The sequence below is a fragment of the Leptodactylus fuscus genome, chromosome 6 (assembly GCF_031893055.1).
Source record: "Leptodactylus fuscus isolate aLepFus1 chromosome 6, aLepFus1.hap2, whole genome shotgun sequence".
In the NCBI taxonomy this organism is placed as follows: Eukaryota; Metazoa; Chordata; class Amphibia; order Anura; family Leptodactylidae; genus Leptodactylus; species Leptodactylus fuscus.
Genome location: NC_134270.1, coordinates 128,341,567 through 128,368,251, shown reverse-complemented (window position 1 = coordinate 128,368,251; position 26,685 = coordinate 128,341,567). Strand labels below are relative to the sequence as shown.

The following is a 26,685-nucleotide window of genomic DNA, read 5'->3' as shown; positions in this document are numbered from 1 at the left end:
GCTCCTTTCTCAAGTAAATTTAAAAACCATTTCTGAAGGATGCATATTTATATACAAAAAAGGGCACATAGGGATAGAATTCCATGAGGAAGGGGGGGGGGGGGGGGTTAGAGGGTTATTAGTTATTGGTAGAAACAATGTAAACACTTCCAGGTTCTTATCAGTTCTCAGGGTCTCAGGTCAGTGATTTCTGTAAGATGCCATAAACCCATGTGACAGATTTAACCCCTTCTCCAGTGTTTGAAGCAGGGTCATAAGTTTATACTTATAAATCTGTCGCTCTTTCCTTGATTTAAAACTTGCTCTCAAAACCAAAATTTTCATGTGATCGGTGATATTATGATCCTCATTCCAGAAATGTTTTGACACGGGAAGGTCCATTCTTCGTTCTCTAATTGTATGGCGATGTGAATTCATACGCATTCTAAGCTGCTGTCCGGTCTCTTCAACATACAAATTCAGGCTTATGTACAACTTCGAAAAATTGTGGTAAAGAATACATTTTAATTCAAATATATAGAGAATAAGTTTTAGGAAATATTCCTAGAGTTGGCCCTAAGATAAATTACATTTCAGTGCTGTGTAGTGGTTAAACAACATGCTCTAAAAAATGAGAAGTTGTTCTCATAGTGAATTCACCAAGTCAGTATACATATATATTGTTTGACCATGCTGCATTTTAACAAATTTATCTTGTACAATCTATTGTGACTTAATACAGAGCCTCACGTGCTGTAAATGCGGCACAAGCCACAGCATCCACAAGCGAATCCCATCCACACATTGCAGAAAAATATGCACAGCAGAAATGCTGCAATTATCACATTTTTTTAAATCGCAGCATGGCAGTTATAGCTATAGCTTTATAAGGGGCATAGCCTTTAATTAACATAAAAAATTGAGTATAAGGAAAATGTTTGTTCTCGTAACGTGTTAGCCAGTGGGTTGGAAATATAAAAAAAAAAAAAAAAAAACTTGGTAGTCTTCAGTAGTTGATACCTTTTTAATGGCTAACTCATAATGATGACAGATTACAACGTTTTGGAACCTCTCGGGTCCTTTCTCAAGTAAATTTAAAAACCATTTCTGAAGGATGTATATTTATATACTAAAAAGGGGTTAGAATTCCAGGAGGACGGGGGTAGAGTGTTGTTAGTAATTGGTAGAGACAATGTAAACACTTACAGGTCCTTATCAGTTCACAGGTTTCTGTTAAGTGACATAAAACCATGTGACAAATTTAAGCCCCCTCTCCAGTGTTTGAAGCAGGGTCATGAATTTACACTCATGAATGCGTCGTTCTCTCTTTGATTAGAAATTACCTCCCAAAACCAAAACTTTCATGTGATCGGTGATATTATGATCCTCATTGCAGAAATGTTTTGATTCGGGGGGCATGCCAAAAGTTCGCTACGGGTGTAAGGGAATTGCTAAGACAGCAATTCCCAGAACTGTAAAACCCTGGGAGGGGCACAAGAGACAGTGAGCCCTAAGCTGAAGCTCCCCGCTTTCCCTTCCTATTGCCAGGCCCTATCCTAGGTAATAGGCGACAACCACGAGGACAGTCCCTCCCTGAATATGTGAAACACAAAACGCAGACAAGACGAACAACAACAAAGGGAGGTCAGCTAGCAGGGTTCGGTAACAGGAGAGCGATGCAGTGCCAAATCGGAGTCAAGAGAATAGTCAGTGAGGAAAGCCAAAGGTCAAGTATAATAGTATAAGCAAAACAGGGACAGTAAGAGCAGGTATACACACGGCAATAACAAGCACTGGTGTGAATGGGAACCAAGGCTAAATAGGGAGGAAGAACCCGCCCATGGAGTTCACAGAAAGGCAGCTGTCAATCACAGGGCAAGGCCAGATTAACCACTTAATGGACAGCGGCAACCTTGGCAGAAGACAGGTGTGGTGCAAGTCCAATTAAGGACTAGAGCCGTGTTCACACAGTGCAACTAAAAACTTTAAGCAGATTATCAAACTGCACACGCCTCCTGCGCCGCAGCACGCGAGCAGAGGGTGGCGCAGAGGCCCGAACAGGCAGAGATGTTACAATGGGGCTTCCTCTATTCCTAGTTATGCCACTGGTCACTGTGAAGTTAGTTGAGCAAAGGACCTAAAAACAAGATATCCTTGGGAATACTGGGTAAATTGACAAGTCTGTGTCCAAAATAGCTCTGTACTCATCTCTAGTTCTCCCTGTGCCTGTGTACACTGAAGCCAAGGTGTAGCACTATGCAGGAGCTGGGTGAGTGTAACAGTGGGTAGAAATAGGGTAAGGGCAAGGGTATTTGGGACACAAAACCATTGGTCCATGAGGAAATGCGGATGGTTTAGTGCAGGATCAGAAAACAGTAGCAGACAATAGGGCAATGGGGACAGCTTAGTATGAATTTCCTGGACTTCTAAAATTCCTTGTTAACCCCTTTAAAGCTAAGATCTCATCTGCATTAGGAAGTATACTTTTCTATCCCAACATAGCAGTAGAAAAGTGAAAATTCAAGTTGTGACTGATCCATCACATAATGGACACCCACAGATCCCGACAAACCGACTGAAAAATCCAAAAGTGTGAATAGAGCCTAACATGTCCGAACATGGACTGTGGACACAAAACAAACACTATGATTGGTCAGTGTGCAGCAAGGTCTCTTTCTGGCTGATAGATATTAGAAAGCCTGTAATGGCGCCATATTCTATGCCATTTACCCTGTTTCCCCCAAAAGTAAGACATAGTAGAGGTTTTGTTGAATTTCCTAATATAAGGCACCCCCCGAAAGTAAGACATCCCCAATAATAATAATCTTTCTGCGCAAAGATTGTGTGAAGTGAAACATTGCCGCCGGCTGAACACTGTGCGCGATGTTCCGTGTGCACAGATATGCCGGCTGCTGACGCCGCTGCGATACATTGTATCCACTGTGATACATTGTATCCACTGTCCCTGCTGCTGTAGAATGAGCCGGGAGATGCCGCTGTGCATACACTAAGCACTGTATGCTGTGGGGAGTCCACTCTCCCAGCTCATCCCACAGCAGCAGGAACAGCGGATACAATGTACTGTGGTGAGCTCTGATTGGCTGCAGACAGTTGTATTATAATGCTCATTTACTAGTATAGATATACGTTGTCATAAGAAATAACACAACATTGTTAATCTATAGCTATAAATACAGAGACATTACGGAAGCCAAGCGGTTACATTTTATTCAAAAAAATAAAGAATAAAAATAAAATCACATGTGAGGTTCTCCCTCATCCGTATCTATTCAGCCGTGTACGGTGCGGCGTCACTTCCGGGTAGCTGCTAATACAGTACATAGAACTGACTTACAGGACGTCTATATCGCCCCCTAGCGCTACGTCCTGCCTTTGTATCTTATCTATTAGAACGCTGTCTTCGAAGTATAGCTCCGCCTCCTTTCGTGTCATTGGCGAATTCTTTGTATGGGCGGGGCGTGATCAGCGACTCTCTAACCTGTGATTGGTGGAAACCCGTGTATCCGGTACACGTGTCCTAAGAGTCACCGGAGCCGGGATGCAGGTCTGTCCGTGAAGGGAGGGGGAGGGAGAGAGAGGTGTCGCCGTTGTTCGGGCGGTCAGCGGTTTTTGTGAGAGTCTGTGACAGAGCGGTGTCCTGTGGCTCTGGTAGTAATGAAGGCTTAGGCCAAGTTGTGGCGTCCAGCTGTCATAGGACTAGAAGTCCCAGCATGCCCCAAGTGACTGGCAGTGTTTGCTGACACCTGTACACATAGGTCACATCTGTTACTAAGCTAATGGTCAGGGCTGATACCTGAAGGACTGGATGCAATGGGGCAGATATAGCAATATACTGTATTTGCTTCATTATTCTGGTGTAAATACACTTACAATCTAATATTTGGGCTGACCGCCATATTTATGACATCCCTGCGCCAAACCTGTCCGGAGTGTAGAGCTTTATTCAGGAAGGACACTCCCACAGGGTCTAAAGGCCACGCCAGGTCTGGTTTACTCAAGAATGTCTTGTCCATTTTTTCTGCAGAAGTTTCTAAAATGTTAAATAGCGGCTTATGAAAGACCTAAATAGCAGGCGCTCTGACCCCGCACATCACTGCCCATGGCTACTGCATGGAAACTGACCGCTGTCATCATAACGTCCATAATGGCAGATAGAGGGGATCACTATGTCTGGATCTGAATGTTTTAGGCCTTCATGCACATTAGCGTATTTTTCCATTTTTCATCAGGGGTTTGTAAAACTCAGGGCAGGTCCTATCCTGATCTGTTTTGTGATTTGGTTCTGGTTCATTCATTCAAGTGTATGAGTTAGTGGAAAGCATGGACCGGTCACAGATAACCAACGTGTATCAAATGTTACATTTTCCACAGACGTGGTCATGTGCATGTAGCCGTAAACTCTGGGGAAGCAATCGCATAGGGAAATCACATGATTGCTTCCATTTGGGATCTATGCTGTCATCTGTTTATACATGTAAACTATAGACAGTGTATGCAGCAGTAAGCTATTGTATGCCAGTAAATAACAGATAACTACTTTATTATTGGTGACCTATCAGGATAGAGGATTAGTGGGGATCTGACCTCTGGAACATTCAGCAATTCGGTGTCTGATGGTTATCACCGCATCCCCTTCATTGTTTATCAGGCACAATGCCATATGTTTTAAAGTGTCTGTGCCTGGTACTGTTGTTCAGTCCCATTCCCTTGAAATCTTTGCCTGGTATATCATAAGGCAGATACGATATGTCATAAGGATGGGCCATAGATGCACCCTGTTAGTAAATTTAGTGTAAGGTGCACTGAGTCTCATTTGTCAAAATTGTCTAGCAGAAAAATGGGCAAACTGATTTGTTTTTTGTTAGACCGCTTTGATAAACAAAGCCCCTATTCATACATGAATCAATATTAAAGGGATGATCCCAGTAAACAAATTTATTTGGAAGATAAATATAGTACGGGTGGGGGCCGCATTACAAGTCCCCACTTATCGCTAACTTGAAAAGGGACCCACAGGCAGCAGGATCAGCTTATGATGTGTGTTGGAGCCCGCAGCCCCTTCATTCTTCTGATCGGATGGGACGTCGCCATTTAAATGTTGATGGTTTATCCTCAGGCAATAAGAAGAATAACATATTGAAAGGCTACTGTAAAGTTTATTTCATATGCTGTTGATTAAATGTTTTACAGGACATACAAAATGTGCCCATTGACATCCAGACCAGCAAATTGCTGGGTAAGTAAATATGTCTTCTTGTGAGATTCACATGCAATTTCCCTTGTGGTAAAAATTAAGGCCGAGGGACTCGTTTGATATACGTACGTGATAGCGGGTTAGCTACCTCAAAGTACAGTAACAGCGTAGTGGATGGGATGTAAACAACTCCCAAGCACAAACTGCAGAAAAAAACTGTAGCGCAAAGTCTGCAATGCCAGTCAAGCCACTTAGGAATCACGGTTGAAAGCCTTGGTGAAAACATAGGCGATTTTACCTGTTTTTTTTTATGTGGGCAGGTCCACAAAGGGATGCCAGCTTTGGACATCCTAGAGCAGACCTGGCCCCTGTGACTGTAGCCTAAATAGGTTTTCCAGGGCTCCAATATTGGTGATGTATCCTTAGGCAGGGGTCCAGCACCCACTGAGCTCTGCCTCACAGGCCATGTGAAGTCATACTCATTGACCACATGTCTTGTTTGCAGCTCTGTCCCATTCAAGTCAGTACCAAATCATAGACAGTGGACAGCACTGTGGTTGGTAAGTACTAAGGAGGTTTCGGCGCTAATTCATACACTGCAGTCTTTACAGACTGGTCAATTAGAAGCATATACAGCTGTAAACAGATTGGTCCTTTACTTATGTGTGTGGAGAAATAAAGGCGTGGATGCGGTGTGTTAAAGAGAAGGATTTTAGGGAAAATTCCATATCGTTAATGGTACTGGTTTGTTGTAACAAGTGGTTAATTTGAGTCATTTTCTGACAGGTGAAATAAAAGGAATAATTGCACCTCTTTCAATATTTGATCTTTGTCATTACAGATTGGTTGGTCGATCGAAGACACTGCACCCTCAAATGGCAGAGTAAGGTACTGCAGATTAGAGAAAAGGTTAACCAAGCACTTCAGGACATGCCAGAACATGAGGATATCCGGAATCTCCTGTCAGGAACATGTGAGATATGGGGGACACGGGGGATATTCTGAAATAATGAACCATGTATTCAGTTGAACAACATAAGCATTAGACTTTGGACCATACTTACTGAAGACTATAGTGTCATGCAAATGTTGCATAATAAATATCTGCGACTCCTTGTAAATTTTGCCTCCTTTTCTTTTCATGTAATAATATAGGGCAGTCTTGTTGCATAACCAAAGATCACCGTGTAGCCCTGCAATTGCTTCACTTACTGTAAATGGGCAACCTGGCTAGTTTTTATGTTAGACAACTTTGGTAAATAAAGCCCCTATTCCTACGGTGAACCAATATTAAAGAGATTATCTGGGGGTTAGGTGATGTCTGGGTGGTGTGACAGGAGTCATACCAGTAGTCACCGTATAGCCCTTGCCTAAGTGACAAGATGTCAGGATTTAACTGGATCCAGGCCATGAATTTCTAGGTTTTGGTTTCATATTTTTTCACTTATTTCAGATATTAATTACTTCCACTGCTTAAAGATTGTCGAGATATTAAAGAGTACAGAAGCTGCAACCAGAAACCTGTTTGGAAGATACTCCTCTCAGAGAATGAAGGTAGGAACTTAAAGTGTAACTCCCACTTTATTTTTGGCTATTTTGTTGAGGGGTGTTTGTCGAACATTTTTTTTTAACCACTTCAGTACCGGGCCAATTTGTGGTCCAGGACCCGACACATTTTAGGTTTATTTTGTATGTGCGGTTTTGAGGTCTGTAACATTTTTCCCGTATGTCTCAGTCAACTAATTTTTGCGTCTTTTTTTCGGGGACACATAGGGTTTTATTTTTATGTTATCTTTATTTTCAAATGTGTGTTAATTTTTTTTATATCCAGGAAAATATAAACAAAATAGGAGGGAAATTGTGTCTTGTTTTCAATTTATTTATTTTTTTAAATGTAATAACACAAAGTGTCACTGAAAAACTTTATAATATAGTTTTTCTTCTCCGTTATGGTAATTTTTATTTTGTATGGTGTCGTCGGGGGTGGAGCTATAACCTTTAATAACGGCGTTTTATTAGCGTATTATTTATTTATTTTTTATTTTATTTACATTTTTTTTAAACTTTTTTTTTTTATTAAATTTTTATTTTATTTTTTTTCCAGATTGTGTCCCCATAAGGTGATAAGAGACCTTTGGGGACATCTGATCACTTTTTTTTTTTGTACTGGAGGCTGATTTCTCCTATAACTGGGGCTGCTACATTTAACGCCAGTTGCAGGAGAAATCCAGCCTCCTGCACGCTGTATATATAGCTTACTGAGCTGATCTGGGGGTCCTGTAGGAGCCAGCAGCTTTTGCAAGACTCTGCTCCCGGCGGATCACGTGTCCACCGGGTCAGAGGGCAGCTCAATTATGGCAGCGTCCATAGCTGTGTATACAGCGCTCATTGAGCGCTGTATACACAGTGATCGAGAAGGCAGGGGAGGTAATAAATCTTCCCTGCTATCTCTCTGGGAGCTCCGGCTGAAGTTACAGCCGGCTCCTATTGAAAGCAGCTGCACGATCTCTGTGCAGCTGCTGTGTTCTGGTGGACGTACAGGTACGTCCTGTCAGAACTAGGCAACCACTTCCCAGACATATATAGTCTATGGGCGGTCCGGAAGTGGTTAATATACTTTATTAACCTGTCTAACTTCCTTTTAATAGAAAACAGGCTGTAAAGTTCGTGCTAGCAATGTTTTAACTATGTCCTTCCAGGAAGAGTCCTATTAGAGGATTGCCCCTCGCACACAATAACAAGAAAAAAATTAAAATAGGAGTTACACTTTAAATATGTACAAATGATACGTTTATTGGACAACACAAACAAGACCCATAAACATGTCATATTGCTGGAAGCCTGGACCAACGACAGTCTCCTTTTTAAAATGAATTGGTGTCTAATAGTGACCAAACTGCAGTCCTTCAAGCAAGACTCCTGTTGCAAACTTCAATTTGGCTGTGGTGCCTGAGCCTGCCACAAGCTCACAAGACAGTCAGTGCCTGAAATTTGGATTTCCATTACATATAGAACAGAATGATTATAATCATATAGCGATCCTATTAAGTCTTAGTAAGGAGAGACTGGAAAGCCCCTAGAAGAGGTTGGTGGTCTCTCATTTATTATTTACTAGCTGGAACCCGTGACTTCGTCTGCGGTGATTGTAGAAGTGGGTAAATACAGGCGCGGGTAAGGTTTTCGTACTGTGTATAAAGTATAGGCTATAAAATGTAACTTTGTATCTTGTTTTTGCTGTAATCCAGAGAATACGTGAGACTTTTGTGTTGAATGTAATTTGTATTTCAGCTGCTATACGGTGTTGTTATAAACTGTACATAGTGTCTTTGGGACAGAGGTATTACAGGTTAATATACTTGGATATACGACACTGTATGAGTTGTTATTTTGCCCCAGTACATGTAAGTTTTGGGCACAGGATACTCTTGAGAAAGCAACATAAAGTCTGGCCCTGTGCATGACAGTTTAGTAACTCCATGTGCCTCTTATTAATAGCAATTAACCCCATAATGTCCCTCACATTAACCCCTGTGTAAGAGTTACTGATAGAGATGAGCGAGTACTGTTCGGATCAGCCGATTCGAACAGCACGCTCGCATAGAAATGAATGGACGTAGCCGGCACACGGGGGGTTAAGCGCGCCGGCTACGTCCAAGTGGAAGTACCAGGTGCATCCATTCATTTCTATGGAGCGTGCTGTTCAGATCGGCTGATCCGAACAGTACTCGCTCATCTCTAGTTACTGATATGTGAGAGACTTGGAGATAATAATTAAGTATCTTCATTATTGAGGTCTTTTATTAGTACCTCCATATGTCTGACATATTAGTAACCTTTATATGGGGCACACAGGGGTTAATATGAGGGACATGATGGAGTTTATTCCTATTAATGTGAGGCACATGGAGTTACTAACACTAAACTAATAACCCCAAATGCCTGACATTAATGAGAATAGGAACTAATGGAAGGTAGCTGTGTGTTTCTTACTTTCAGTTTGCTAGCAGCTTCCTCTCCTCCTCGGGGAACGTTTGCATGGTGCAGATGGCAGGAGCTATCACTATAGCAGGAGGAGACTTGAGCGATTAAGCTCCACCCCCTGGGTTTCCTGCACCCCTCTCAAAGGGGAGTGTCCTTATGCCTCAGCTCTAGCCCAGCACTGAAGAGACTCGGACTTCATTTAACTCTTGCAGGTCCTGTGCTGCTGGTGTGCCAGTGAAATATGGCAGGAGTGCCACTCTTGGCATGTGTGCCAGGGGTTGCTGACCTCTGCTGTAGAGGGTAATATGAATTTTGTGGCTTGCTATGGTCCAAAGTGTGTGAGATTGCAGAGATAGTGATGTGAGTTTGGGTTTTGTGGGGGTCCTGGGAAAAACATATGTGCGCTATTGTGACGAAAAGTAGCCTATTGCGCAATCGAGTGTAGTGACTATGTTTGTGGAAAATTTCTGCCAAATCGGTGGAGCGTTTTTTGCGTGATTGACCACCAAACATCCGAACATCCAAAGTCACAAACTCACAGACATTTCACATTTATAATTTTAATAGGATAGAGCAGAATCTAACATTCAGTGGAACCTAATAACGAATTGTTTGTGGATGCAGTCAGCGCCTGGTATTATCTTGAGTCTGCTGAAAAACTAGTAGGGCCATATTGAGTAAAATTTACATATAGTTTGAATACAGCCAAATCACCGTCTGTCACTTGTCGCCTTGTTTATGTGGCTTTATTATTTATCCAACACATCAAAGCCTTTCTATCTATTTTAGGATTTGTACAATGTTGCACTAACGTTCCGGTGTATTATTTTAGTAGTGGTCATTTTGCATGGACAGATAAGAAGTGCTGATCTACTTTATAGCTGGTTATTTCTATTTTTATGTCACAGTAAGGGCTCGTTCACATCTGTGTTCATCGGTCCTTATTGCAGGTTTCCGTTTCCTGCATAAAACAGATGCAGGAGACGGAAGCCTGCAGGACTCTTTCATACCCATTCATTTGAATGGGTGAGAAAGCTGTCCGGCAGTGAGCGTTTTGCGCTCTCCGCCGCGAAACCGGGTTTTATAATCCGGACACAGAGTCGGACATGCACTACTCTGTGTCCGGATAAAAAAATCCGGTTTCGCGGCGGAGAGCCTAAAACGCTCACCGCCGCGCACGGCCGGACCCGGTCTATGGTTTCCGTCTTCTGCCATGCAGAAGACGGAAACCATAGTACGGAGACATGAACGCAGGTGTGAACCTAGCGTAATTGTGCATTTTTTAGGTTAGTGATCACTTTTGTGATTGCCTATTTTATTTCTCTCATGGTGTTTCCATTACAAACTATAGCCAGGTAGCTGTTTTTATATAAGTAGAAAGAAGTAGCATCCAGTAACTTCCAAAGCTTAGTATAAGGCTCCATGCACACAAACGTATGGTTGTCAGTGTGCTAACTGTGTTTTCTCATCTAGCTCACTGACCCATTATTATCTATGACCCCATACACATGCCATGTGTTACTAAAGGTTCCTTGAGGGGGCTTATAGCCCAAGACTACACTCAAGACATTACCTATTTCTATATCATCCATGTGCCATCCGTACTGTTTTCCCTCGATCCTGTAAATACACACACATGTTTCTGTGCCTAACAGTGATTTTTCAGCTTCTCTATGTGACTATTCTGAAAGAGGTTTTCCAGGTTAAAATTAGGCCAGGGAGGTGGGAAAAATATATATAAAAAAAATTCTCATATGTCCCCAGTGGTCCAGTTCTGCTGCTCAGTTGCCTTCTTGCAGTGACGTTCCAGGTCCCTTCCGCAGAGGCCACTGTTTGGCAGGGACATGTAGTAGTTTAATTCATGTGTGTTGTGGATTAGCTGTCTCAGCTCCAGTGGTGTTACCTGTGTGGTTTTGCAGTCTTCACCTCCCAGCCCATCACAGCTTACACACTCAGAACCTCTGTATTTTGGGGGTATTCCATTGATGAAGTAGAGGTTTGGTGTGGATTCAGCAGGTGGTTTCTCACACTAACAGTAACAGGAGGCAGCGCCACCTAATGGAGCCTCAGCATTTCAGGCAGCACCTGATTTTATCCACTTCATTCTAGACAGGTGCTGCTTATTATTTTAGGAGCATCTCACTATGGGACATGGTAGTTCAAGACTGGCATATGGAAACACCAGTCTTAAAAATTTCTCATTATTCTTTGTGGCACAACCCCAAAGTACAGTTGTGTTGTAGGTGAAGAGGGTTTTACAAAATCCTATGTAGGCTATGTGAAAGAGAAGATTTATAGGGTGTGCTGCAGTCTGAATGAGATTTAGACCACATCACATAAATAAGACCCTAAGGGGGCATTGACACGGAGTAACACGGCGCCGATTCTGGAATGATAACTCGCGTAAGAATCAGTGCTGCTAAACAGAATCCCATTGACTTCAATGGGTTCCATTTGACACGCGTAACACATTGAAGTCAATGGGATTCTGTTTTGCAGCGCTGATTCTTACGCAAGTTAACTTGCCAGAAACAGTGCCACGTTACTTCATGTGAATGCCCCCTACGTGTTCATTAAACATTGTTTAGCAACAGGGAATTCCCATCTTAAGCATTCTATGAATAGACTTTTTTTTTTTTTTTCTTTTTTTTGTAAACAGGATTGGCAAGAGGTGGTATCTCTATACCAGGCCGACAATACCTATCTGGGTAAGTGTTTTTTTTTTTTTTTAACTGTAATTTTTATTGAAAGGATTTTTGTAAAATACAACACAAGAGTTGAAAACCTAAAAAAACATGAATGGGTAAGTGTTTTATATTGCCTCTACAGTTCATATTGGTTACACAATGAATATCAGAAATGGTAACCTTTTAGATTCATGCAGCTTTTATCTGTTTGATGGGCTGCTCCCAGGAAAAGCATAGTCCTATTGTGCTGCCGTCTTCCCAAGTATAATGACAGCGCTGTTGACCAGTGTGTAATGTTCTGGCCAGCCATAAATAATAGAATTGCTGCTCTGTTTCCTCATCCATTATGGGGCATTGGATTATCTTTACCATCCCCTAAAGTTGTGTTGTGAGGACATTTATGTAATGTATGGGCTTTGAATTTATTTAACTGGGACTGAGTTGCAGTATCAGACAGTCACTTTTATGGAGATGTTATTAAACCCTTAATTTTACTGCCTTGTCGTCAGAGCCCCATCATTCAAATACTGATGTGCTGTTCTGAGGATGCAATGTCAGTGTTTGCCATTCGTAAAACTGCTATGCCCCATGATGATTTAATGGCCATATTCTAGGGATCCTTATTGTCGTAATAAATGCAAATGCCATTACCCTTTTGGACAATTTCAGTGCATAAGAACATCTGACACTTGTGTCTGTATGAAAGCTGCACATTCTGTACCTTCTTTTAAAGGGAGTCTGTCACCAGGCTGAGGCATATTACACCAGCAACACAGTTAGACAAGTCAGGCTTGTATCACTTTTTCCATGTGAATATGTGCGCTTCCATTGTTTGTATATTTGGAAATAAATTAGTACCTTAGAAAACAATTACGCTCCACTCTGCTGTAATGTGCTGCTGTGAAGGTGAGAACACAGGACCAGGCGAGTTTTCAGCTTAGCCCCCTGACCCTGTGGCTCAAAGAAGGGAAGAAAAAAGGAGGATGTTCCTGGGTAGTGTATGGTGTAACAGTTTGAAGTAATGCAGCCACCCTCACTTCCCCAGATTACTCATTTACATATTCTGAAAAAAAAAACAATCTGCAATAGAGACATGAATTTTCATGGTACAAAAGCATTATTATCAGACAAGCATGACCTATTTAACAGTGTTACCGGTTTAATATGCTTCCTCCTGGTGACAGACTCCCTTTAAGAGTACCATTCATTTCTGGTCACTTCTCAGTATAAGCTTCAATGTGTGTACACTATTTCTGGTCATTATTTGACTTACATTCTGCATTTTTTGTAGTTTTGCCCCTCTGCATGCTTAATCAGGAATTTGTAGTTAACTCTAAACTGGTGGGGAAGACTAGCTGCCATACCCTACATACACCAAGCAGAGAGGAATCTGCTCTGAAACTGTATCTCTGTCACTCAAACAGTCCCAGGACATATACAAAGAAGTACTGACCTTGACTGATGTGCAAAAGTGCTTTGGTTGTGATGGCTTCTATTCAGCTCCAGCATTTGACTACACCTGCCTTTTCCTCTTATCTCGTGAAATTTGTGCTCACTTCACCCCCTTGCCATTCCATAGATTTCTATAGATTTAAGTTATCAGAGTCATGTGACCTGCAGCCTGTATAGAGACAGGTAGAAGACTGATTTTCAGGGTGAAAAGTAGCAGATGGAGGGAAAAACAGAAATATTTCTCTCTAATAAGATGCATTGCAAAGTTTCTTTAAAGGGGTTGTCCACTTTCAGACCAATATTGAGAGACAAATGTTTGTTCATCACATGACTGTGGACCGTAAATCGCATGACCATGGTTAGAGTTTTATCCACTAGAAGTAACAGAATGAATGGAGTAAGCAGAGATCTAGAAGACTGTGAGGAATTGATACAGAAAGTACAGTACAGACCAAAAGTTTGGACACGCCTTCTCATTCAAAGAGTTTTCTGTATTTTCATGACTATGAAAATTGTAGATTCACACTGAAGGCATCAAAACTATGAAATAACACATGTGGAATTATATACTTAATAAAAAAGTGTGAAACAAGTGAAAATATGTTTTATATTCTAGATTCTTCAAAATAGCCACCTTTTGCTTTGATTCCTGCTTTGCACACTCTTGGCATTCCCTTGATGAGCTTCAAGAGGTAGTCACCTGAAATGGTCTTCCAACAGTCTTGAAGGAGTTCCCGGAGATGCTTAGCACTTGTTGGTCCTTTTGCCTTCATTCTATGGTCCAGCTCATCCCAAACCATCTCGATTGGGTTCAGGTCTGGTGACTGTGGAGGCCAGGTCATCTGGCGTAGCACCCCATCACTCTCCTTCTTGGTCAAATAGCCCTTACACAGCTTGGAGGTGTTTGGGGTCATTATCCTGTTGAAAAATAATTGATGGTCCAACTAAATGCAAACCGGATGGAATAGCATGCCGCTGTAAGATGCTGTGGTAGCCATGCTGGTTCAGTATGCCTTCAATTTTGAATAAATCCCCAACAGTGTCACCAGCTTGGCACCCCCACACCATCAGACCTCCTCCTCCATGCTTCTCGGTGGGAACCAGGCATGTAGAGTCCATCCGTTCATCTTTTCTGCGTCGCACAAAGACATGGTGGTTGGAACCAAAGATCTCAAATTTGGACTCATCAGACCAAAGCACAGATTTCCGCTGATCTAATGTCCATTCCTTGTGTTCTTTAGCCCAAACAAATCTCTTCTGCTTGTTGCCTGTCCTTAGCAGTGGTTTTCCAGCCGCTATTTTACCATGAAGGCCTGCTGCACAAAGTCTAATCTTAACAGTTGTTGTAGAGATGTGTCTGCTGCTAGAACTCTGTGTGGCATTGACCTGGTCTCTAATCTGAGCTGCTGTTAACCTGTGATTTCTGAGGCTGGTGACTCGGATGAACTTATCCTCCGCAGCAGAGGTGACTCTTGGTCTTCCTTTCCTGTGGCAGTCCTCATGTGAGCCAGTTTCTTTGTAGCGCTTGATGGTTTTTGCAACTGCACTTGGGACACTTTAAAAGTTTTCCCAATTTTTCGGACTGACTGACCTTCATTTCTTAAAGTAATGATGGCCACTCGTTTTTCTTTACTTAGCTGCTTTTTTCTTGCCATAATACACATTCTAACAGTCTATTGAGTAGGACTATCAGCTGTGTATCCACCTTACTTCTGTACAACACAACTGATGGTCCCAACCCCATTTATAAGGCAAGAAATCTGACCGGGCACACCTGTGAAGTGAAAACCATTTCCGATGACAACCTCTTGAAGCTCATCAAGAGAATGCCAAGAGTGTGCAAAGCAGTAATCAAAGCAAAGGGTGGCTACTTTGAAGAACCTAGAATATAAGACAGATTTTCAGTTGTTTCACACTTTTTGTTAAGTATATAATTCCACATGTGATAATTCATAGTTTTGATGCCTTCAGTGTGAATCTTCAATTTTCATAGTCATGAAAATACAGAAAACTGTTTGAATGAGAAGGTGTGTCCAAACTTTTGGTTTGTACTGTATATTGCAAAATTGTGTAACTTTTTATTATACAAACCATAACATTTGTCTCTCAATATTGGTCTGAAAGTGGCCAACCCCTTTAATGGCCTATAATATTCATATGACAGTCAGTTATCATACAGTCTTATCTGGCGGTATCTATTACTTTTTATGGAATTCTCATTTAAACTGAAAACTAAATTGTAGCAAAACTTTTACAATGATAGATCCTTTCTGCAGTGTGAAAAGCTGTAAAGGAATTAACTATTGTGTCTTTTGTCCTCTATAGCGGAGTGTGGCAGTCTGTTGATGCGTAATGTCAGCTATGAGATCCCGGCTTTGAAGAAACAAATGACTCGGTGTCAGCAACTTGTGGTGGAGTGTGAGCGGCGGGCTGAGGAGTGCGTGCACGGAGCAGCAGAGCAGCAAGAACAGTATTACAGCAGTTGCGAGCGCTACGGAATCAATGTGAGTGGATTAAAATTACTTTTATTGGTAATAATGGGAGAGGTTTCATACAGCCTGCATTAAAAAGGGCTTCTCAGTTTTTACTTGAAACATCCAGGTGCTGAATCTGAATCCTTGTCCTGTGCATAATAGAGTGCTCGCTCATATCAGACTGAAAATAGTGTTTGATCTGGTACAGAAGGGCTGGAAAATCCAGTTATAGCATGCATCTTAGGAAACTTTATTCACTTTGGACACAGGAAATGCAAAGCTGGTCATGATCATTACATAAATGACTGTGGATACTACAGGTCTTGGCACAATGTATTGACAATCTGTTGTTGGCATATGGCAGCAGCCTGGCTATATCCTGATGTAGGCCATTTAGAGAAACTAAAATCAGACATGTCCAATATGTTGTATGTTGTTTCCTCAGGGAATAACAGATAATATAACGTACCCCTAATAATCTCATTATATCCCAGATTACACTGTTCATACAACTGTAGCTCCAATATCTTCTTTTTTTTTTTTTTTGTAGGGAGAGGATGTTCGTAAGGAACTCCAGATGTTGGTTCGTGATGTCCCATCAGCTCTAAGACAAGTTGGATCAGATGCTGCTGGACTGCTACCTGCAATCCAGTTATACCAGGCCTGTGTGTCTTTTGTCTGTGATAGGTAAGCAGACAAGAGCAATATCTGCATGGAATGTGTATGTATGTGTTTCTTCCAGGACCAATGCTTTGATGTTTATTGCAATAAATTAACTGCGCTTTTAGAGCAATTTTGTGAAGTATTGTTAAGAAACTGTTAACTGATAGTTATGCATGTCCAGTAGAATACAGTATAACTTCTGTTGTATTCTCAGTGACAGAGGCAGAGCTATTATTTAGGCTGGACATAGACTAGCCCCTGCTTCTCAGAGAGAAAGTCCTGTGGGCAGCAGCATTTATTATAGTAAAAGATATACCTCCTCATACTAACTGTAAGTACTTAGGGAAAAGCACTTGGATAAACATCAGTAAGAAATCCTAAGTGCTTTTCCCTCTTTTTATAGAGTATATTTTAGGATGTCTACCTTTTAAAGAGGACCTTTCACCACTTTTGGGCACATGCAGTGTTATATACTGCTGGAAAGCTGACAGTGCGCTGAATTCAGCGCACTGTCGGCTTTCCCGATCTGTGCCCAGTGTAAAGAGCTTACGGTGCCGGTACCGTAGTGCTCTATGGTCAGAAGGGCGTTTCTGACCATTAGCCAGAGACGTCCTTCTGCCTCGCGGCGCCAATCGCGCTGTGCTGTGGAGCGGGGAGGAACGCCCCCTCCCTCCCTGATAATACTCGTCTATGGACGAGCGCTGTGAGCAGAGGGAGGGGGCGTTCCTCCCCGCTCCACAGCACAGCGCGATTGAATTCAGCGCACTGTCAGCTTTCCAGCAGTATATAACACTGCATGTGCCCAAAAGTGGTGAAAGGTCCTCTTTAAATACTGTTGTCCAACACTCTCTAGAAGGCATTCACTTCTAAGGCACAGTTCACCTCTGCTTGCAGTACTTTCCTCTCCACATAATTTGTGCGGACGCCGAGCAGAAATCATATGAACCCATTAAAGTCTATGGGGTCCGTGTGACTTCTTAGCTAACCGCCTTTTAATGCGTATAGGTTCCTGTTCGGAAGGTCCCTAAGCTGACTCCCCAAACGGAATACCGAACGCAGATGTGAACCGGGCCTAACAGAGTCTCACCAGATTGACATGTACAGACCTAAACATTTTTTCCACCAAGGGGTTCTATTACAACCAGATAATTTCAATGTTGTACAAAGTTACAAGTTGCATATTTGGTATTCTTATTGCCATTTGTAAAACACCTTTAATGGTCCTCTTGTACAGCTGGTAGGAAAGTCACATGTTACGCTAGATTCACACCTGTGCTCGGAAGCCCAATCTGCTTAAAAAGCACTTACCCGCGGAAAATGCAGAGAGAAAAGTCCTGCTTGCAGTACTTATCTCTTTGCATTTCTGAAGCGGAATGGGGGACAGAATACTGCAATGGACACAGGTGTGAATCCAGCCTTAGGCCAGGGCCCCACGGGCCGGAAATGCCACTGGAAAAATCATGGCGTTTTACAGTATGTGCAAAGTGGATGGCATTCATGCGAATCCCATGCCCACTTTGCTTTTAAAATCGCAGCTTGGACACACTGTGATTTCCAAAACTGCCAGTGGCTTTCCCGTAGATATAATTGTAACAGAAAGTCCGCGGAGGAAAACTCAGTGAACTTTCTGTTCATAGCGCTGCCGGAAGTATCGCGATGCGTTCCTGCTGCGGTTTTTCCCGCAGCGCTGTAGCATTGCGTATCTTCCCTTGGGGCCTTAGATGTTATTTACATGGCAGAGAAATACGTACATCACAACTCCATTTTTAACCCCTTCCCGACATGCGCCGTAATAGTACGGCGCATGTCGGGTCTGTAACTATGGCGGCCGCCATAGCCGCTGGGTGTCTACTGCCTTAAGCAGTAGACAACCGGCTCTAATGCCTCCGGTCGGTCCCCGGACCGATCGGAGGCATTAACCCCTCCGATGCCGCGGTCAAAGGCGCCGGAGGCGACATTTTCCCGGTGGCGCATGTGCGCCGCCATTTTGCCCGGGATCGCCGGCTCCTGGAGCATGCTCCAGGGCCGACGTCATGTTGCCATGACAGCCGGGAGCCTGTACAAGGCTCCCAGGCTTGCCTGCAATTTGTCTCTTTTGCAGGCTGGTCTATGCAGCCTGCAAAAGAGAGGATGATTTTTTGCAATGCATTAGCATTGTAATGCATTGCATTAGTGATCAGACCCCCTGGGGTTCAACACCCCTAGGGGGTCTAATAAATGCAAAAAAAAAAATTTAAAAAAAGTAAAAAAAAATATAAAAAAATATAAAAAGTATTAAAAGTTCAAATCACCCCCCTTTCCCTAGAACACATATAAAAGTAGTTAAAAACTGTGAAAAATATACATGTTAGGTATCCCCGCGTCCGAAATCGCCCGCTCTACAAATCTATAAAAATATTTTTCCTGTTCGGTAAACGCCGTAGCAGGAAAAATAGTCAAAAGTGCCAAACTGCCGTTTTTTCACTGTTTTGATTCTGATAAAAATTTGAGTAAAAAGTGATCAAAGCAATAACATTTCCCGAAATGGTAGAACTAAAAAGTACACCTGGCCTCACAAAAAAAAGACGCCCTATGCATCCCCGTACACTTGCGTATAAAAAAGTTACGGCCGTTGGAATATGGCGACTTTTAGAAAAAAAAATTTTTAACACAGTTTTGGAATTTTTTTTTAGGGGGTCAAAATGTAAATAAAACCATATAAATTTGGTATCCCTGGAACCGTACCGAAACACAGAATATAGGGGACATGTCATTTTGGCTGCACAGTGAACGCCGTAAAACCAAAGCCCGTAAGAAAGTCGCAGAAATGCATTTTTTCTTCAAATCTACCCCATTCTGAATTTTTTTCCTGCTTCCCAGTACATTATATAGAATAATTAATGGTGGCATCATGAAGAAAAATTTGTCCCGCAAAAATTAAGACCTCATATGGCTCTGGGAGCGGAGAAATAAAAAAGTTATGGGGTTTAGAAGGAGGGGAGTCAAAAACGAAAATCAAAAAATGCCATCGGTGGGAAGGGGTTAAAAACAAATGAATGTGAATCACTCTGCCCACTTTTTCTTTTTTTTTTTTTTTTATTCTTAATAAAACAGTCCATTAAAATTGGGCTGTGGAGTCGGATTCAACGCCAGTTTTGGGTGGAGTTGGATAAATCTGGTTTGGAAGTAAAATGAATATTTTTAATTATAATATACAATTTTATTATATTGTATAATTATATAGATGCATAGTTTGTTACATATTTACTTTAATAAGAATATCAGTCTCTGGCATTTTAATGAATTAGAGATTTTTTTTACTGCTCCTGTCTGCTATTAGCCATTTATGAAGGAGTCAGAGTTACTTTGTGGAAAAATAGAGGAGTTGGTAGTTTGGCCTACAGACTCGACAGCACGTGAACAACATACATAGTCATGTGAATAAAGCATCATCTTCTATTTGCAGCATTGATTTATGAGATGTTTTCATGTAATTCATCTTTTATGGAATGCATTCTAAGAATATTCATATTTAGCAAATCTTTTCTTTTCTTTGATGTGTAATTTTATAAAATTACACACAATATCCAGCGAGAGTACAAAAGTGCTTGGACTGTGATGCATGCAGATAATGGGGGATTAATGTAATTCTCTTCTCTCCTTTAGTTCCCCTGAACAGGAACTTCCTCTTATCCGCTACGTGCAGGAACATGGAGACACCACAGTGTATGAGTGGCGAACAGGAGAAGTCCCAGCGACAGTAGAAAGGCCAGAAATCAAAGAGGTGGAGGAGAGTTCCACTCCCGCAGAAGAAGGAGATGTAAGAGTGGACTTGTGCCCTAAACGTCTGTGGTCACTGTCACTGAATCTTTATATGCAAACCCTGTATGCCCTATTTTTTGTCAGATCGATTGGGGAGATTTGGGACTAGCTACAGAGACTCCAGCTCTGCAAGCGTCAGAGGAAATAAACTGGGGCATTGTATCAGAGACAGAGGTAAGATGCCTAGATTTTATGAAGAAAACTTTTAGCCGTTACTTTATCTTGTAGACAGGAGATCTCTTCAATGTTTCTCTCATCCCTGGACAATCATCATGTCTCATTGGAAATACTAGTGGATACTCGAGTTGAGCCGCACCTATAACTGTAAAGGTTCTTCAGAAATGAGCTGATTTAACTGCTGCAGTCAGTTTTTCTTATTGGCGAATGTTGCAAAATAAATGCAGTGTTTCAGGGTGTTCACTGACGTCCACTTACAAAACAATGGCTTTGTTTAAAAAAAAACCAAAAAAAAAAAAAAACAACAATTGAAATGATACACCTATATCCTACAATAGATATAACACATATTGTTAGTAATTTGTGGAGTATTCATTTTACCTCTGCCTCCTTTGCTTATTAATATAGGGCACAGCTCGCAGGTCACTCACATAAATCATTGTTCATTTATGGCACTGTGATGGAGTGAGCTCAGGGCCTGAACCTGCCCCATCAGCAGTGGGTGCCAGCTGTATCAATAGTGACCGTGGCATCTTAGCGTTTAGACAGAGGTAGAGTACTTTCTTTCACTCCATGACACCCCAGCAAATGCAAACTCAGTGTGCCAATGGGTTGCCATGGCAGCTAATGACCCTCAGGTCTGCCATCTTTGTATTGGGCCTTGCCTCTGTGTTACATTGACAGGCAGAACTGGTTTTGTTGCAGCTGTAACAACCTGTATTAAACTAAGTATCCTGCACAAGTATTCCATTAAAAAAATTAAAATACACCAAAATTGCTATGATTTTTTTTGTTTTGAAAAAACACACAAAAAGTCATTTGTATTCTAAAATGGTATCAATAAAATCTACAGCTCACCCTGCAATATACTAACCCTAACACAGCTAATGTGCCAGAAAAAATGTAATTTTTTTTTTTTTTTTTTTTTTTTTTTATTGTGCAAAATAGTAAAACTTTAAAAAATGTATGCATTCGGTATTGCTGTAATGTAACCTGGATAATAAAGGTAACATTTCATTTATGTTGTTAAAAAAAGATTAAAGATGTTGTGTCACTGCTTTGGGGCTGCCAGGACTGTAAACTCCAGCAGTGTTTGCAATCCCATTGAAGTGAATGGAGCCCCAATCACACAAGTGCCCTGGGACTTCATTCACAAGCAGACTTTAGGGGGACTTTTTATTCCCCATTCTCCTCATCACTGGGGGATCTGGCCATCACACCAATAGGACACTTGTTTCCCATCCTGTAAATAGGAGATCTTAACGACACACCCACTTTTAATAAAGGCTAATAAATGAGACGTCATAAAATGGTGGCATTGAAAATTGCAAGTTGTCCCACAGAAAACAGTTTCTGATATGATTTAAGACATCATAGTATTTAAGAGTTATGCCTTTCATATGTGGAGGAAAATAAAATTAAAATATCTCTGCACTCTTAGGGCCCATTCACAATGAAGAGGAATTGCGGTGGACTTCCACTCCAGACTCCTCTATTTTCCGTCCCTATAGCTCCCTTAGCTTCATCTGTCTGCTGTGGCTGTCACTGGCTGATATATGGGGCCAATCAACCAGGTGTCTCTCGCTACAAGTCCTGTGACTGACCAGTTGTGGATTCTGCAGCAGCATCGAGCAGGATGCTTATTTTTTTCAGCGTCCTTCTTCAGTCTGAGAAAACAATGAGAAGCAGATTCATGGTGGAACATGGCGCTCGTATTGAGGCAGAATCTGTCTCAAAATCAGCACCAAATTCCTGTGTGAACATATCCTTAAAAGGGTTTTCCCATTAATGACACTTATCTCCTCTCTACAGAAATGGGGATAAGTGTCTGGCGCCTACTGATCAGAAGAACAAGGATCCCTAGGGTACCAGCTTTGAGTGAAGCTGTAATTGCGAATGCTCAGCCACCACTCTATTCATTTCCATTCGCCAATTTCAAAAAGCTTTCTAATTGTTTTAGGCATGCTGTTATGTAGAAACATAAATGGACTATTTTTGTAATAGTTTTTTTTCTGTTATTTAGTAATATGTTTTGGGTTTTTTTCTTGAAGGCTACAGCAGCTGATGGCATAGTCTGGGATGTTGAAGAAAGTGTGCCTGGTGAAATCATAACTGTGCTGGAAGATGGGCATGACGGTGAGACCTAAAACTGAAGACAGCTGATGGACGACATCAACACTGCACATGCATTAGTGCTATAACTCAGAACTAGTTATGTAACTAGTCCAGTTACCATTTGGTGTGAGATGAAGGGGGGCGGTCATGTATATTCTCAGTCTAGTAGAAATATTTAATTGAGTCATTCACATTTTGCCAAGGACAGATATTGGATAACTCCATTGTAGGTTCTTTCTTATGGGGAGAATTAAGGTTTAGAGTCCAGCAATGACATTTAGCCTCATTTCTTTAGGAAACATTGAATTACATCACTTTCCCTCAGGTCATGACCTTGTGGTCATTGCTGCGAATTCACCAGTTGCTTTTTTTTTCTCTGATATAGAGTTATACTTAAATATCATATATTTGGTTGTTCAATAGATTCTTAGACATGTAGTTTTCTAGAGAAGACTAAATAATCTGATTTCTAGTTAACACTTGATGACTTAGGTGCCCAGACGTATTAGACATTGACCAAAACTGACAATTTCTACACAATCAGGCAATCATCTAATGTGTATGGGGGTCTACTGTCTTTAGATTTCAATATGTTCTTTGTACCCTCAGGAGATAAGCAGCTATTAGATGGGTCTGGCAGTGGTTTATTCCACTATCCTGTTAAAAAAAAACACAAAAAAACACGAAAACATGCATTTATATGGTGGTGGTCAGGAGAAGTATGTTTATGGCCACCCTTATTGGTATTCTACAGTACACCTTGACTCAGTAAATGTAGCACTTTCAAGCTGCAATGCCCTTTTTTATTTCTACCCTTCTGTTTCTCTCAGTCCCCCCAGGTGTGGCGCGAGGATCTGATGCCCTGACAGTGTTAGAGAACACAGACACCCGCAATCAGTTTGTAGATGAATTAATGGAGGTGACTACCCAATTTTTAACTACTGCACTTTATTTCTCTATATGTCTATATTCTTCATACTTGAGGCCACTATGTTCATTGTGTAGGTATGTTTGCACATTTTTTGCAGACAGAAAAAAAAAAATCACAGAATTTTGAGATTAGTCAGACATTTTCCCTTCATTATGATTAATGGCGAATATTTTGGTCACGCCTTTTTTACAGTATGCGTTGAGAGAACTCCACAAAGTTCGCCCGGCTGTTTTTGTTCGGACCGAACACAGCTGAACCAAAACTGCTATTATATTCTGGGGTTGCTTCAGACCCCAAAGAATAGTAACTGAAGGCCCAGGGGAGGTCATCAAACATAAAAACTAGAGATGAGCGAGTACTGTTTGGATCAGACGATCCGAACAGCACGCTCGCATAGAAATGAATGGACGTAGCCGGCACGCGGGGGGTCAAGCGGCTGGCCGCCGTCAAAGCGGAAGTACCAGGTGCATCCATTCATTTCTATGGAGCATGCTGTTCGGATCGGCTGATGCGAACAGTATTCGCTCATCTCTAATAAAAACCATTGTGACGCTGGGTTCACACTAGCGTTCGGGTCTCCGTTCTGTGGTTTCCGTCTTCTGCATGCAGAAGACGGAAACCTATCAGACCGGGTACGGCCATGAGCGGCGGTGAGCGTTTTATGCTCTCCACCGCGAAACCATTTTTTTAAAACTGGACACAGAGTACTGCATGTCTGACTCTGTGTTCGATTTAAAAAAAAAAAAAAAAAATGGTTTCGCAGCGGAGAGCATAAAACCATAAAACGCTCACCGCCGCTCACGAATGGGTTTGAAAGAGTCCTGCAGGTTTCCATCTCCTGCCTCTGTTTTGTTCAGGAAACGGAAACCTGCAGAATGGAGACTGGGCGCAGATGTGAACGAGCCCTTACTCACCTCTCCTCACCTCTGTGCTCACCTGTGTGACAATCATAGTAATTAGCTGTCACATGGGTCACACAAAGTTGTGACGCTTGCGTTTATGCATCACAAGGCCATGTGAAGCCCAATGACAAGCCTCAGCCATCCCTGACAGCAGATGACCTGAAGACAGCAGGGAATCTCACCAGAGTCCAGGAGAGATGAGTAACATTGGTGAGTATAATAGCAGTATGAATTCTGACATGATTAGTCCGAATGAAACTGCAGGTGAACAAAATGACGTTTGTTATCTTGGTTGATGTTCAGTTTCTGTTATTTTTTGATTAATCGCCCAGCCCTGTTTGTCAGATTTTCGAATTACACACAGTCATTAGTGTTGAATTTGGCACTGATTGTGAGACAGACGTTTTTTTTTTGTTATTATTGTATCTTGCCTCTAGTTCTTCTCTGTGTTCCTCAATTTTGCTATATTTTTTTTCCTTTTACCTCTTCTTTTCACCTCTGTATTACGCGTGATTCTCACATTTTATTCTTCATTTTGTATTTGCATATAGTATTTTACTGTTATCCATGTCTTAGTGTTCATTTTTCCTCAGTGGATCATCCAGCGCTGTCCTACTCCTAATCTTCTCCTTTAACCTGATCTCCATTGATGGACTGATACTACATATTTTCTTTCTCTCGTTCTGTTGGTGCACCATGTGTTTGCCTTAAGTTTTCTTACTAATTCTTTTATATTTATTTTTTCCCTGCCAGTTGGAGCTCTTTCTCGCTCATTGGCTTCAGGGTATTGATGGTGAAACTGACATTGTCACCGTCACACAGTTCCAGACGGCCCCATCTATTCTGCAGGGACAGACCCGGAAGAAAGTTGATTCTATGTTATCACATGTTAGGGACTTAATTGGACGTTTAACTGATGTCAAAATGCGCCATCTTTTCCTCATTCTAGCATCTCCACGGTTAGTGTGATCTGTTTCTTTACATAGTTCCTGCTTGCTAGAATCATATACAAATCTTACTTGTGTTTAGCAGATCAAGGTTCCTTCTTGGAGTCAGACTAGATCTCGTCATGTTTCTTACAGGTATGTTGATCGAGTAACAGACCTACTACGACAGCGCCTGAAACAAGCAGAACTCCTAGAGAGGAAAAGAGAGGCCTGGCTGGAGAGAGGAAAATCAGCAGAGGAAGAGAGAGAAAGCCTGGAACCTAAGATCTCACTTCTTCAGGAGAGGAGTCGTGAACTTCAGAAGCAGGTGAGTGGTGGGGACTAGTGGAAAGTAGTGGTAGGTAAGTGTCCTTTAGGCCTGTTCAGAGGAAACCATCAAAATGAGCCTTTGCAAAACTAGCACCAACTACCTTTCCATTTTTTTGCAGATTGAAGCTGATATATCTCGGAGATACAATAACCGCCCAGTGAAACTTATCGGCACTGGACTTTGAAAGTCATCGTGTGAGCTCTGAATCCGGTGGTTTATATATTAAAACATCACGTTTATAAAGTGTTATAACAGTGTCCTGTCCTTTAGAGTGATATCATTGCAAATGACAATGACCCGCTTCACCTTTATCTCTCTAACCTGTATGCTTTTTGACCATTTTGCGGATGACACATTCCATCTCCCTCCTTGCTTCTCTCTCTTAGTACCACAGTGCGCCATGCACGCCTCTCTTCTCTTCCTGGCTCCCTAATTACATCCCATCAGAATGACGAGTGACCTGTCACTGCTCATTATTCTGGCTGCTCGTTATCTCGCTTCTTGGGGGGGGAGAGGCGCCCTCCAGCTGGACACTGAGTGATGGCATCTATTAATCAGCAGCCTCACGGAGCCATACCTGTAAGCACATCGTGCAGCTCTGCCAGTGGGCGGGAAGCCATGCTTTGTCGGGTTCTGACTGGATGGGTTTACAAATGACGCTGCGGGATTTTGGCTACAAAGGTGTTATGGAAGCCTCGGCATGGATATCTAATTGAACATGGTCTATGAGCGGGATGCTTTGTAGGTTATGCCATTTTAAGGATTAGATGCAGAAATTTATACAAAAAAAAATCAGTCTGAATGGGGTTTGTGAAATTCCATGGACGTGCTGCAGAAACGCTATGGAACCTTTTTGGAAACATCTTCCTATGTGTGAACATCCTAAGGATAAGGCTCTGTGCACACGACCTTGTGCCTTATTTGTACCATGTTTTTCGTGGCTAGGACACTGACCCATTCATCTCTATGGCCACATACAAACGTCTCTGTATTACCATGGGCCCTATACAGCAGTGAACCCAGGGTGAAATGGAAGGCAGGTCCTATAAGT

The 26,685-nt window shown here is 41.9% G+C and overlaps 1 protein-coding gene across 1 annotated transcript; it reads left to right on the top strand.

The window, feature by feature from the left end:
• The first annotated feature begins 3,449 nt into the window (after positions 1-3,449).
• Positions 3,450-26,374, top strand: CDK5RAP3 (CDK5 regulatory subunit associated protein 3). The gene is made up of 14 exons (XM_075277198.1): positions 3,450-3,544; positions 5,191-5,236; positions 6,036-6,167; positions 6,648-6,748; positions 11,835-11,883; positions 15,640-15,818; positions 16,339-16,475; positions 20,097-20,250; positions 20,337-20,426; positions 22,481-22,565; positions 23,375-23,463; positions 25,131-25,336; positions 25,460-25,631; positions 25,753-26,374. The coding sequence occupies exons 1-14, from the start codon at positions 3,539-3,541 to the stop codon at positions 25,816-25,818; spliced, it is 1,512 nt and encodes a 503-aa protein (XP_075133299.1). The 5' UTR covers positions 3,450-3,538; the 3' UTR covers positions 25,819-26,374.
• The last annotated feature ends 311 nt before the right edge of the window (positions 26,375-26,685 follow it).